The 14,986-nt window shown below is 40.3% G+C and overlaps 1 protein-coding gene across 13 annotated transcripts in view; it reads right to left on the reverse strand.

The window, feature by feature from the left end:
- The window catches only part of DMD (dystrophin), a 1,937,833-nt gene that overhangs the window by 66,641 nt on the left and 1,856,206 nt on the right, over positions 1-14,986 (reverse strand). For 12 of the 13 annotated variants that reach the window (XM_073357918.2, XM_073357898.2, XM_073357881.2 and 9 more), the window contains one exon: positions 6,766-6,840. In XM_073357918.2, the coding sequence (XP_073214019.2) occupies positions 6,766-6,840 (75 nt within the window). Of the gene's footprint in view, positions 1-6,765; positions 6,841-14,986 lie in introns of those variants that run through there. The other variant, XM_078854257.1, reaches the window with a different exon arrangement.

Here is a 14,986-nt window from a genome sequence, read left to right on the forward strand (position 1 = left end):
GGGGCCGGGCGCGGGGTGGGGAGCTGCTGGTGGGTGCTCTGCACCCACCAATTTTCCCCGTGGGTGCTCCAGCCCCAGAGCACCCAGGGAGTCGGCGCCTAAGGCACCACTTTTGATGTGATCAGTGGGGGAGCGGCTGCTCCCCCCCAGCTACACTCCCCCACCCCTAGGAGCCAGAGGGACCTGCTGGATGCTTCCTGGGAGCTGCCCCAGGTAAGAACCTCCGGGACTCCCCACCTCGCCTCCTGGCAGGTACCTCTGGCTCTTAGGGGTGGGGTGGGCACCCACTATGATGGTCTACAAGACCCTCCTGCCCGGTTCTGGGGGCAGTCAGGGGACAGGGGAGGGCGGTGGATGGGGCAGAGGTCCTGGGGGGGTGGGCATCAAGGAACGCTGGGGGGTTGGATGCGGCAGGAGTCCCGGGGGGTGGGGGTGGACAATGACCCGCTCGTGGGGTGAGGAGGGAACCCGTTGTTAAGATTTTGGCAGCTCATCACTGTGTATGGCCCTGAGGGTGTCCCATGGTCCACAGCGGTGTGCTGATTGGTCCGTGAGTTGAGAACCACTGCATTAAGGCTTTGCAGGACAAGGCCTTAGACTGTAAATTGTAAAAGTCAGAATAATTTCTTATTGTCTGTAAAAGACCTACCACACTATTGGATGCCATATAAATAAAATGTCTTATTCAGAGCATATAAAACATGAAATCATTTAATTTAATTTTTATATTCCTGTTGACAGTATTTGATTAAAAACATATTGAACATAATGTCATTTTAGGACATGCCAACTTTACTGAGGTTTTCCATCTATTTCCATCACATCATTACTTTTAGCAAATAAAATACCACTTACTAAAGATGATGGGAGAAATTTCAGAGGTGCCATATTCCATTGGAATATGTAGTTCTATCAAACTGACTTCTTGTGTCAATTTTTTTTTGTATTCTCTGTAACAATGTCATATAAAATATGTCAAAACCAAAATGAAACAATTTTGTCAAAACGAAGCGTTTCAATCATACAATTTTTTTTCACAGAATTTTTTCTTTTTGGAGAGTTTTGAAAATTTTCTGTTTTGTTCTGATACAGAATGAAGTGAAAATTCAAAATCCTTCAATAAATGGAACTTCTGTTCTTTACACTGTTCTACTTATTACCCTTAATCTCAAAATGCACCTCCCACTAAGATCAAAAACAGTTCAGTACCAACTGATTGAGGGAAGTATTTTGCCTCTAAGCTTGAAAGGATAACAATTTTCAGTGTTATGAGAGATGAATTTTAAAATGAAATGGGGATCATACAAGAAAGCAAGATAATGAGGGCTATCTGTATTTGCACTCACTGCCATAATATCTGAGCACCTCACAAATATTTTATCCCCACACCACCTCCATGAAATGTGGAAGTATTGTTTTACTGACTTCACAGATAAGAAAGCAAACCAGACAGACTGAAGGCCAAATCCTGTCACTTTTACTCACATTGAGTTGATTTCAATAGGATAATCACGGAGTATGGTATAACTCAATGTGATTAAGTTTGGAAGAATCCAGCCCTAAGTGAAGATCATATAGGAATTAGGTGACAGAACTGGGAACTGAACCAAGATCTCCCAAGTTCTAGGTGAGTGCCCTAACCACAAGACCATGCTTCTTCTCTTTGAAATAAAGATTTTTAATGAGCTTTGACAAGCAACAATACTTCACAATTTAACAGATTTTAACAGTGAAGCAATAGCTTAATGTCACATTGGCCAAATTCACTTCTGATGCAACTTTAAATTCCGTCAAGAATGAATCTGGCTCTTTGTGTCCTACAGGACACTACTTTAGCCTTCCAGACTCAGCCACTGAATAATCTGCAAAGGGTTATACAATATGGATGGGATTTTCAGTAGTACTTATGGAATTTCAGAATACAAATCTCATTGAAAAAAATCAAAGGAACTTGTGCTCCTAAACCCCTTAAGGACATCTGAAAATCTTAGCTTATGTGCCTCATGTACCCAAATCCTAAAGCAAAGAAAAAGTATGTAATGATATATACATGACCCTACTGCCATACTAAAAGGTTTAGCTTACGGAGTGAATACATTTAATTTTTTTAAAAATATAAAGCATTTTTATTGTGGAGACTGTATCTCATTTAGGGATATGTAAAAAGGTAACTATCCTAAGATGTGTGTCTTGTTCAACAACAGCCTATTTATCAGCCCCATCTCTAAGGATCATAGAAAGATGCTTCTCTCTAGTAACAATTTATTAGTCAAATTCGAAATGCAGCACTGCATTCACAACACCTTTAACTTTAGCTTTAGGTTGCATGCTCAGTTCCTGTGTGACAATGAATCAATGGTAATTAAGTGGACCCTTCAAGCATTTGGGTGGCAGCTCAATTATACATGTGATTACAGATAAACATGAGTCATTCTATTTTGGGAACGCTTTTAACACTAATACGTGGCAGAATCTTAAAATGCTTTAAATGTGCTCTATTTATCTATCAAGCCTTCGGTCTCGTCTTGAAGTCTATCATATATGGGTATCTAATAACACATGGGGTGGTGTGATACCAGACTCTGCTGTAGGACAACTTCTACTCCTCCTGGACTTCGCCCCACAAAGGCATCAGGAGCTTAGTGGGAAAAGTACTGGAGGTCCATTTTCCCTCCAAGATATAAGACTCAGACTCCTCCCAAAATATGGACCCACATGCATGGTCATATCCTGAGACATAACCCCCATAACGTGGCTTAATGCAGTCAACTGAACAGATACAAAAGAGTTGTAAATCAATTTGTGTGTCCCTACCTGGGGGTTTGCACTGGTCTTAACTTAATCAATTAAAACCCAACGGGTTGCACACTGTGTAGTTTCTGTAGGCCGAGCTCATTGCACATACTCTGGTTTTCCAGTTTTCACAAAAAATCAATAGGGTTCTGCCCACTGATGCCTAGAACATTCCCTGAAGCTTTGAAATTAATTGGATGCAGTGTTCAAAAGCCATCATGTTACATCTTAACAGACAAATAGAGAAATTCCATCAAGTTGAGTGTAAGGCTCGGCCAATTATTTTAGATAAACTGGCAGTTTGTGCACTGATCAGCCTCTAGATATTTGTATCCCAGCCATGGTAAACAGTACTTTGGCTTTTAAAGAGAGAGATAGAAGTGGGTGTTTGTGCTTAAGGCCAACTCACATTCCCCATCAAAGACATGGGCAAGGGGGGACCTATTCTGTAAAATGGTACTCGTAATCTGATCTGAAGCATGGGAAAATCTAAGGACAATGCACGAGAGGCAAGTTTTAGGGAGAAAGCTGACAACTATCTCAGTAAGAAAAAACAATGAGGTGTCCTTGTGGCACCTTAGAGACTAACAAATTTATCTGGGCATAAGCTTTCACGGGCTAGAACTAACTTCATCAGATAAAAAAAGATAAAAAATACTCAGAAAAGAAAAAGAGATACTCAGTAGTAATCACATACTGAAACTGAGGGAAACTAAATATGGCTGGTAATTAAAATCATACAGGGATCTCACAGAATGCAAGGTCATCCCATGAGTAAACCTGATGTTCTCTGTTGATATATAAGTAAACTTTTAATTTAGTTAGTATACATAGAGCAAAAGAAGATAATTGGTAGAGAAACTACTGCATATTTTTCTCTTGTTGAATCTCCAGGAGAGGCTTGTAGAACAAAGTGAATTTTATTGACATCATAATGTTCAGATGCGGATTGCACTTAAAGAGGATACATTTTTAAAGCAATTCTGTACACAAGAAAATGAACATGCTTTGATGTGATTATCAAAGGGGAATGTACATTTAAAAGCAATGGTGAAATGATTATATCTAGTGTGTACATAATATGCTATAGTGCTGGGAGGCTGGAGCCACATCTGAGAATATTTCAGGGTAATACCATGTGCAAACATTTATCAGCACATGAATTTATTTGTGCAGGATCATCATCATTTTTTCTATATTTCTCTTTTTAGCCTTAATATACCTTTACATACATACACATATAAACTATACTCAACTCATTCTTACACTTAGTTTCCCAAAATCCTGTAAAGGCACAAAACAAACAGTCTAAGTATAGTTGATTATTTTAAAGCATTTTCATTTTTGACATTTAGAAACAGGACATATCTCCAGCTCTCAAGGCCTTCTATGAGGTAAATATAATCTGACTGGGAAATAAAAACAAACCTCAAAAGAAAAATGTCTTGTATTTTACAGATTTGGTGGATTTGCAGAAAACGAAAACAATCCAAGATTTCTCTCCTTCCCCACCAAGTTTCAAAGATCAAGTAAAAAGGAAGGAGATAAAAGCAATTACTTCAACTGGAAATTTGAGCTCTCTTGCTTATGTCTTGATGCCTTGAGATCCAAAATAATGTTCAATTTCTATTAGTGCCAAATTGAAAGAAACAGTAAAAAAACTCAATAATAACTTTGCTGCATAATTAAATTGGGTTCACAAATGCTGGTGATATTGTAAGATAAGACTATTTAATGATGGTGTCTTTGTTCTTTGCAGGAATATTGCTTCTCAAATAGTGAGCACAAATAGTTATCCAGACTCCTCAAACAACTCTCTATGGATACAAGTGTGAAGAATGTGCTTAGGTATTTAGTATAGGTGCCACTGCATGTCTGTTAAAACATCTGGATCTCAGAAAATCTTCATTTGCCCTCAAGTAAACACTTATATAAAGACAAACTGTACCATAAACATACCATAAGACAGTATGAGAAAGAAGGAATTGTGTGCCAGTATAAATATAATCGTATGGCAGGGCAGTTCTTAAAAGTTTATAAAAGAAACAGTTGTCCTGCAATAGCTAGTCTAACAAATTGAGAATTTCTAAAAAATGTGGAAGCAGCAGCACAATATGAGATTAATCCAGCATCTAGTTTTCTCTATTATTTTGAATGGACAGAAGATAAACAGAAGAAAAAGCTTTTATGAACACTGGGAGTGAAATCCCGGTCCAATTGAAATCAGTAGGAGTTATGCTATTGACATCAGTGGAGCCAGGTTCTCACCCAGGTAGTTAACATTTCTGAAATCTAAGAACCTATTTCTGATCACACTCAACAGAGTTACCCAGGTGTGGAACTAGGTAAACAAAATCCAAATCTGGCCCAAAAAGTGTTTTAGGTTCCATATGTTCAGGCACAAAAGTGTCTCAGTTACGCTTATATATTCAAGCTGTCCGGTGAGAACCATGTAATTCATAAACAGTTTCTTGAAGTGGATCTCCCATGGGAAATCAACACTTTAGAAAGGTCTATAGAATCAATAGAATGGTACAGGGTCAGAATAGACTCCCATTTGTAATGGAAAAGCCCATCAATGTTTAGTTCTTATCCCACTCTTGAAACTCTCTATAAAATTTAGGACTGATGCAAAACATAAACCTTAACAAGTCTATACTATACAAAGATTAAATAAGTTTGTATAGTTCCAAGTAAGAAGCACAGCAGATTCATGGCTAGACGCAACTTATTGGAACATATTTGTATTTGGCGTTTACATATTCAGAAATAGTCTGGCAACTACAAATAGTATATTTTTAAAGAAAGAAAGAAAAAGATGGGAATAGTATATTGCTATCCTGCACATTTTCAGGGGATGAAACTGGGGGAGAGGAATCATATTAAGAATGGATATTTATATTTCTAATCTCTAAGAATTTCATTACTAATTCTTTATTACTATTTTAATATTGGCAAAACATTCCAAATTATACGAGTTTAGAAACATTGCGTGGGCTTGTAGGGATTTGGCAATTCTTCTCCCATCTTTCATTATGCTGCCAGAATTTTCAGTTACTGTCGAAAGTGTTCATTAATGCAAGACTTTCAAGGATTAACTCTGTGCATTAGTGAAACCTCTCATTTTAACTCACCCCTCCCTCAGCCCCATAGTGAATATGCTTAAAGATACTGAGGTTTGACACAGTTCCAAAGAGCATGTGAACACAGATCCCAGGCTGAAACAGAAGAGACAGTAGAAACATGTCTGCAACTATACCAGAAATTAAACTCTGTCTACAACTAAAAGTGAATGAATAAAATTAAAATATTACACAACAGTTTCACATGGCATTTAAAACTGTTTAATTTGTGTTTGATTGGTCTAATAAGGAAACTATGATCCATAATAAAGTAGGTAACTAGCCAATGTGAATACACAGCCAAGTATGACACAGGGTAGGTGTATACTGTATTCAGAGGTGTGATTGCAGCCCGTGTAGGCATACACACATTAGCTTTAATTTAGCTAGTGTGGCTAAAACTAGCGATGAAGATGGGGTGGTGGTGGTACAGGTTTCAGTGTGGGTTGTACAAGCCCACCCAGGACCTTGGGTTCATACTCATGTTTAAGATTAATGCCACTATAGAATGCTCTAGACATTAACAGACCTATAAAGCACTGGTGAGACGTTCTCAGGCACTTCGGTAATGAGGGTGGCAAAAATTCCTATCTTAGCCTGTTTATTTAGGTAACATTTAGAAATTGTTAACTTAGGATCAGATTTATACTTTTGTCTTAACTTTGTCTGAGGCAGGTTTGAGTGGTACAAAACTGAAAAATAGAGGCAATGATTCTGGTTCAAAGTGTTCATGTAGTTGACAGACTTTTGTTCATGAAATATTTTCTTTTTTCTAAAAGTTGCCAAACAGGTTTGCCCTTTTGGCAGAAGAGACGAGAAGAAAGTCTATAAAGCACAGGCATATACTTACAGCAGAGCGCTTTCTGCAGTCTTCGAAGTTTCATGGCAGTTCTGTAAGCCGAGAATCTGACATTGTTCAGGTCAGCTACAAGGGGAAAGTTAAAAAAAGAAAGGATCACTACTTCACCAGAAAAGCATATGGATTCAAAGACCAGCTAACAAATCAGGTTATAAACCTAAATCAAGAACATACCCACTGGTTTGTGTGTGAAAAATTACAAGTACAGGGAGGGGGAAATCTGTTAAAAATTAGTTTTCTAATGCAATAATCAATATGATCAATAATTATCAACAGTCATTTAACAGAGTATTGTCTTGCTCTGGGTGCAATGATATTTTGAATTCCATGGCACCTAAAACATCATAATCATCAAAAATGGCATTTCATGTTATTGTGAAGATACCATATCTTCTAAGGTTATGCCCAATTTAAGAGAGTTAAGAATCTTAAACTCCTCCCTCTCTGCTTTATATATGCCCTGTAAGGGCAGCTGGAAGAGAGATTTCTTCACAGATAAAACTGGTAGGCTAATGCTAGGCTCTGCACATGGGAACCAGCAACAGGATACAATCCAGTTTTGTAATGTACAGAAGTTAGTCAGTTTCACTTAGTGCTGTGTTTAAGAAAGTGTAGGCCATGCTCCAAGATCCAAAAGTTCTTCCCAAGTCTACTCCTCCTTTGATTTATCTAGAGAGGTAGCTTTTCAGGTGCTCTTTTGAAGTTGTAATGAGCTGACTGGCTCCTACTATTCACAGGCAGACAGGAGTGAGAGTGGCCAAGAAACATATTATGTAACAAGGCTGTAACAATGCTGTTATTCCAGCCCTATCATTTAAAGATATATTATCATGGCGAACAAAACCAAAATATTTGTAATTTCCTACTGAACCTGAACAGAGTTGAAAAACTATTTCTAAAATCAGGGCAGCACAGACAAAATCTCTGCTGGGCTACAGACCAAACCAGTTACATGGGGAAGGGGATGTAACAATAGTATATTTTACAACCATTAGTTAAGCCTCTCAGCAACTTGTGATATTGGCAAAGGCTATGCAAGGATGATTCAACAGTGAAATGCAGCTATTTTTGGGGTAAAGCACAACAGCTATTTAACAGCCTAAGGAGGTTTGGGACAAGAAATAATACCATGTAAAACTAAAACCAAAGGGGCAATATTAGGCAGATATAATACAATTAATCAAACTGGAAGAAATCTGTGTTAATACCCTTATTCAGGAAAATTGCCACTGAATTATTAATGATCAGATAGTAGTCTTCTGATTCATATCCTATAGACACTGCCACTGGTGGTAGGTAACAGAGCATTGTTAAATGGAAAGAGCAATATAGACTGAAGGATAGAAACTATCTAACCCTGGCTCTGATCCAACTTGCTGGTGGTCTTGGGCAAATCACTTAATTTCTCAAATCAAAAATTACAGAAGCTTGAGATCTGGATGCAAATATGTGCACATTATGTGATTGTGATGACGAGCAAAGGTATTTAACAAGTTAACTGCAGCTGCAATCCTGGTAAATCCATCAGATAACCTAGGTGTGCTACAGCATTCACGTTTTTTGTGCAGGCAAAAGGGGCCTATGCTTTTTCAAGATGATGCCCTCAATCTCAATTTCCCCACAGAGACATGATGAGGCCAAATAAGTGCTTTGAAGGTGTAAACTGATACATATGTGCAAAGAGTTACTCACAAAGTGGAATCTCAGGTCTATATATCCATCCATCTAATCCACTTTAGAATGCTACTGATGTTTGAGTACTATCCCAATTACATAATATATTTTCATTAAGCTATTTTGTGAGAGTATTTTGAGGTTTGCTTATTTGATAGATGGTATCTAACTTCTACCTAAGTATGCAAAATGCTCTACCCAAAGCATCTGCCTTGTAGAGGAGATTGGCGGCTTTCATCATTGTGTATTTGCGGATTTCCTTCTCTCTACACAATTCTGTGCACCTTTCTAATGGCACCTCTCTCGTGTATTGTTCCTGCCAACTCTAACTCTCTATAATACTGACAGGTCCATAAACCTTAATGTAGTTTGGAATAAACTGTGTATTTAAATAAAGTAACTTAATCAGTCTTGAAGGCAAATTAATAACGTCCTCCTTTGCCACGCTACTGAGATTTCGATTTCACTTTGTACACTTGTTTACTCCTTTGTTGGAAATCTGCACTTCTATTCTGAAAAAAACACCTTGTAATTTTAGGACAAGAAGGGGCAAACGTTCTTTGTTAGAAGTGAGATGGGGGAAGAGTGAGCAGTGTGGAGGGTAACAAAAACAAGGCTTTGGCTAGCATTTGACCAGAGGACTAAGCAGTCATTAAATGCCAGTTGCACAGGGTGATGAAGTTTCTCTGCTTATGATTTACATTTTATATACACATTGCAGTCCTACTGCTGTGGAGTCTATGAAGTCATTTATGTTTTCCATCCATTTTTCTGCAAACACAATATAATACTGTATTTCCATTCACCCAAGAGATGCTGCTTGCTGAGCATCTGAACCTACAAAGCATAAAATACAGAAATGGAATACAAGTGATGGTGGTGCAGGGAGAAGCTATAACGTCTGGAAGGAAGTTAGATGAACTGGAAAGAACAATAGTTATTTTGTATCAATATATGGTGTTGTGAAACCTTGTTACCCTGTTGCTCTGATCTTAACATACTGCCTCTATTCTCTTAGTGGAAGGTTATCTAGAAATTAACGAATAACTGATCTTTCAATTCGCTGGCAGTTCCAAAAACCAAGGGGAAACAGATTTGAGTTGAACCAAAAATTTCAAAACATTTAGGTGACCTGAAAAAGTTGACCAAAATTTTGTTTTTAGTCACCTGAAACCCCTCCCCCGGAACTTTTTATAAATAGAAGCAAAGGAAATGTAGGGCTAGAGCAGGGATTGGCAACCTTTGGCACGTGGCCTGCCAGGGTAAGCTCCCTGGCGGGCCGGGCCGGTTTGTTTACCTGCTGCGTCCACAGGTTTGGCTAATCGCAGCTCCCACTGGCCACGGTTCACCACTCCAGGCCAATGGGGGCTGCCGAAAGCGGCGCGGACTGAGGGATGTGCTGGCCGCTGCTTTCCGCAGCCCACATTGGCCTGGAGCGGCGAACCGCAGCCAGTGGGAGCTGCGATGGGCTGAACCTGCGGATGTGGCAGGTAAACAAAGCGGCCCGGCCCACCAGGGGGCTTACCCTGGCAGGCCGCAAGCCACAGGTTGCGAATCCCTGGGCTAGAGTCACAAAGCAGCAGCAAGAGGACTCCTATATTGCAGGACAGTGCCCCATTCGCAGGGTTATGAAATATTCTAGTATAGGTGTCTCTCAGGCTCACCTGCTAAAGGGTGTTCCACTGTGTCTAAATAATTAAATAATTATTGGATCAGCAACATGAACTTGGGTAAACATGCCTGTCCTATGAGTGCACTAACCACCAGGCTAGAGAGGCACTCTGATGATGTGCTAATGACTATTCAAGTATTTTATACACTGCGGAATAGCTCAACAAGAGAGACTGTTGGAAACCCACACCAGAATAGCCCATAGCCCAGCAGCTAGAACTCTCTCCTCTAGCATAGGAGACCCTTCTCAAATCCCTTCTCCACAACGGGCAGAGGGGAGAATTGAACTGAGGTCTCCATCAGGCTAAAGATTGTAAGGGAGTCACGGCCGCTGCCGCGGCCACCACCAGCCTCCTGTTCAATGTCTTGGCTTGTTAATATTGAGTGGGCTATAATATGGAGCTGGAGGACACTTGATGGTAATAGCCAGGCACTCAGTTTTATCTGAATCCACAACCAGACCAGGGTACACTGCTTCTTGCCCCACCAGACTGGCCATCAGCTGCAGCGATTCACCAAACTGAGCCAACAAGACCAAACCATCTGCATATTCAAGATCTGAAAGCAGAATGGCATTCAGCTCAGTGCTCAGACAACAGCTGCTATTCAAACAACAAAAGATTAGGCGGCTCCACAGGGTAGTTTATTGGCACTTAACAACTGGAGGACTAGAGTTCAAATTCCAAGTTAGATCATAGGGGAAAACATGTTCTTCCTTTGAGATGATGCGTTTGTTGCTTCTTGCACAACAAAGGTAGCTAGACCTGTCAGTTAGCAGAAACCTGCATCTATGGATCTGCTTGGCAGCTTTCTCAAGATGTGTCTGGCCCTATTCAGAGGCTATTGTGTACCTTACAGCTCCTCTTTCTTTATCATTGTCTTTATCTCTGGGATTTCCAGCAGTGATTTTCTTTTATCTTCTATCCTTTCTCTACCTTTTTTCTCTTCTCTTTTGGAGAAATTCCTGTAGTTTTTCCTCGCTTGGGGCTCTGCTGCAGCTGGTGAATCACTGGGACCAAAATGCCCTTGCTGCTAGAAGCTGATCCAGTTTAACAAAGCTCCAAGCTTGAAAAGAAGAAAGTCAGGGGAGCAGTCTTGCCTCCTTAAATAGCTTCAGCACTGGCAGCAGTTGAAGTAACTGACAGCAGGCACAGAAAGAGAACAAAACATACTCAGCGGGTGGCTAACTCAAGCATCAGTGCACTTGTGTGTGTGGAGAGGGGAATCGGAGCAGCAATCTACCAAGAGACAACTAAGAGGGGATGTGATAGAGATCTATAAAATTGTGACTGGTGTGAAGAATATGAAGACGACAGAACTAGGGGGTCACCCAATGAAATTAATAGGCAGCAGGTTTAAAACAAACAAAAGGAAGTACTTCTTCACACAACACACAGTCAACCTCTGGAACTTGTCACCAAGGAATGTTGTGAAGGCCATAAGTGTCTTCAAAAAAAGAATGGGATAAGTTCATGGAGCATAGGTCCATCAATAACCTTAAGCCAAGATGGTCAAGGATGCAACCCTGTGCTCTGGGTGTCCCTAGCTTCTGTTTCCCAGAAGCTGGGAATGGGTGACAGGGGATAGATCACTAACTGATTGCCTGTTCTGTTTATTCCCTTAGAAGCATCTGGTACTGGCTAGTGTCAGAAGACAGGATACTGGGCTAGATGGACCATTGGTCTGACCCAGTATGGTCATTCTTATGTTCAAGGGGGTAAGATAATCACTAATGCAAATAAATATACTTCTATGGGCAAGTCAAAGCAGAGTCTTCTTACTCTAAGGGCAAGTCTTCCTACTCAGGAAAAAAGGGCCAGACACTCTCATCTAGCTTTAGTATGGATCATCCATAGCTCTTGTCCCCTTCCCAGACATTCTCCCTATGATTCTGATCATAAAGGAGAAAACCCTTTTCACCCAGAGAGTCCACCAAGGGTCACCCCCTGAACTGAAAACAGATAGGAAAACTAAGGAGGCAAGGTTAAAAAAAAAAAAAAAGATGAACACCATAAATTATCTGAATCATGGGTGCCTCGAGGCTGAACAAGGCCAAACCCAAAAGAAATGGACTACTCTAATGCTATATCATCAGATTCCTTATATCTCAAGAGGGTAACTTTCAGGCTTCAGGTGATCCTAAAAGTGAGAAACAGGTACTTGAGAACATCTCTCCCCCCAAGTATACTGCAACACTGATGACAAGGATTACCTAGTCTTTTGGAATGAAGCAGACAGAGGAAAAGAACATACAGGAATCACTAAAAATCATATTTCCATCCAAGAGAAAAAAGAAATCAGGATTCGCTGTCCATACATCCAGAAACAACATTGTGATGGTGCCCTCTATCAGGCTTTATGGAAATATACTTATGAATTTATATATGACATAACTAGAATGTGTTTTATACTACATATGCCATGTAACATATTTCTGTAAAGGTTATGATCTACTGAATCTATTAATCCTATCTGCAAGCATGTATCATTTTTGTATATGAAGTTATGAATATTGGCTGCATACTTGTTTGATTCTGAGTAGATTTTAGTGAAGCAGCTGGTCAGTTTCCTGAGAAAAAAGACTATTCTCAGTAAGTGCCCAATCAAGAAGCGCTTATGCCAACAATACGTTTGGAGATGCCAGTCCACATGTGGGCTTTCCCAGGAATGTGGCTTGGCTGGTAAGGAACTCAGTCATGCATGGACATGTGACTTGCCCAGGTGACTCCAAAACTCCATTTTGTAGCATAGGAGAGAGGAGGGGGTCTCCACCCACAAGAGAAAGCCTATTTAAACCCCTGGGAGATCCCCCCATTTTGTCTTCAGCTGTCTAAAGAGAGAGCCTCTCCACCCCCAAAGATACCTGAAAGAAACGAACAAAGGACAGTAACTATAGCGGGTGTGAGTGATTGCTGGACCCAGACTAGAAGGAGACTAGTCTGTAAAAGAAAGATTACTGGAACTGGTGGGGTTTTTGTCTGTATTCAGTTTTATTGCCCTACTAGACATAGACTTGCGTGTTTTATTTTATTTTTCTTGGTAATTCACTTTGTTCTGTCTGTTACTACTTGGAACCACTTAAATCCTACTTTCTGTATTTAATCAAATCACTTTTTACTTATTAATTAACCCAGAGTATGTATTAATACCTGGGGGGTGGGGGGGAGGGAAACAGCTGTGTCTGTCAGGGTCATAGAGGGTGAACAATTTGAGTTTACTCTGTATAAGCTTTATACAGGGTAAAATAGATTTATTTAGGGTTTGGACCCCATTGGGAGTTGGGCATCTGAGTGTCAAGGACAGAAAAACTTCCTAAGTTGCTTTTAATTAAGCCTTCAGATGTTAGGGGACGTGGTTCAGACCTGGGTCTGGGTTTGCAGCAGGCTAGAGGGTCTGGCTCAAACCAGGCAGGGCACTGAAGTCCTAAGCTGACAGGGCAGGAAAGCAGGAGCAGTAGTAGTCTTGGAACATCACGTGGCAACCCCCCAGGGTTTCTGTGACCCAACCCATCACAAACACTTTCAGTCCAGAGAGGGATAAACCTTCTCCAAAGGAGATGCATTCATTTCATGATTATGTTACAGAAGCGTAGATGCTAACTCCATGGGTGCTCTGGGGCTGGAGAAAAAAAAAAAAAAAGGTGGGTGCTCAGCAGCCACCAGCCACCTGCTGATCAGTTCCTTCCCCTCCCCTCAGCGCCTCCTACCCACCACTGATCAGCTGTTTGGCAGCGGGTGGGAGGTGCTGGGGGGAGAGGGCGGAGCAGGGCAGGAAGAGGCAGAGTCTCGGGGAGGGGACTCTGTGATCCTTGCAAGTTTCCACCTCAGCTTTACTGTTCAACTGAAGCTTTCCTTTGCCTAGCTAAAAGAATTCAAGAAGCTGTTGATGAACATTAGAAGATCCCTGGCAAACATTAAATAGGACTTCAATAGTTTCTTCCTGTGCTACACACTATCACAGGTGCCATAAGATTCTCCATCAGCTCCATGGCAACAAATGCAGTAGCCAGATTCCCAGATCAAATGTCTTCCTCCAGGTTCAGTAACTGACAACAAGTTATGCAACAAGAAGTGGTGTTCCTTTCATACGTAAAACTTTAATCAAAGGGATTCCAGACCCTTTAGAAGAAGATCTTGACAACACAAATATCAGATAAGGAAGACCTTCTCAGCACCTGAAAGCATCAAGCAATTTGCATGCCTATATGCTAGCGACCAAGAACTACCACCCAATTAGTGGATATCCTATGTGGGAAAGAGTACGGCCCTCCAGAGAGAGTCCTTGGAATTACAAAATATGCAATCAAATTAGAAAAATTCAGAACAAATTCATCTTATTTTTCTCTGCCTCTATGTTTTCAGTTTTTGTACTGAAAAAACGCAAATGAATTGTATAAATTGCCATATGATAAGCTGGAACTTTTGATAGCCAGCAAAGTGGAGTGAGATGGAAGTATGGAATAAACACATAAAATAGGGGTCTCTGGTAAAATAATCTTTAGTGAAACAGATAAATATTAAAATGTAAATGATTATCATTAGGTTCTGTAATCAATACGCTATTGAGATGAGTGGGAATGTGCACACCTCCTTTAGAGTTACCTGTTTCTGGCTATACCTTTGCAACCCTAAAGGTTAGAAATACAGGTTTTGTTTTTTTAAATGAAAGCTTAGATTCTGTAGCACAGTTCTGCTACAAACTCCATTGCAGCAGTCATAAAACACATGGAATCAATCTCTAACTTGAAAAAGTTGAGCTGCACTACCAGCTGTATCTTCAATGCATTTGCAGTCTTGTTGCTTCTACTGTAATTTTCCAACTGCAATCATTACATACAACATGAGTTTGAGTGAATCTTTTTGGCAGT

This window comes from Lepidochelys kempii, chromosome 1 (assembly GCF_965140285.1).
Source record: "Lepidochelys kempii isolate rLepKem1 chromosome 1, rLepKem1.hap1, whole genome shotgun sequence".
NCBI classification, from domain to species: Eukaryota; Metazoa; Chordata; order Testudines; family Cheloniidae; genus Lepidochelys; species Lepidochelys kempii.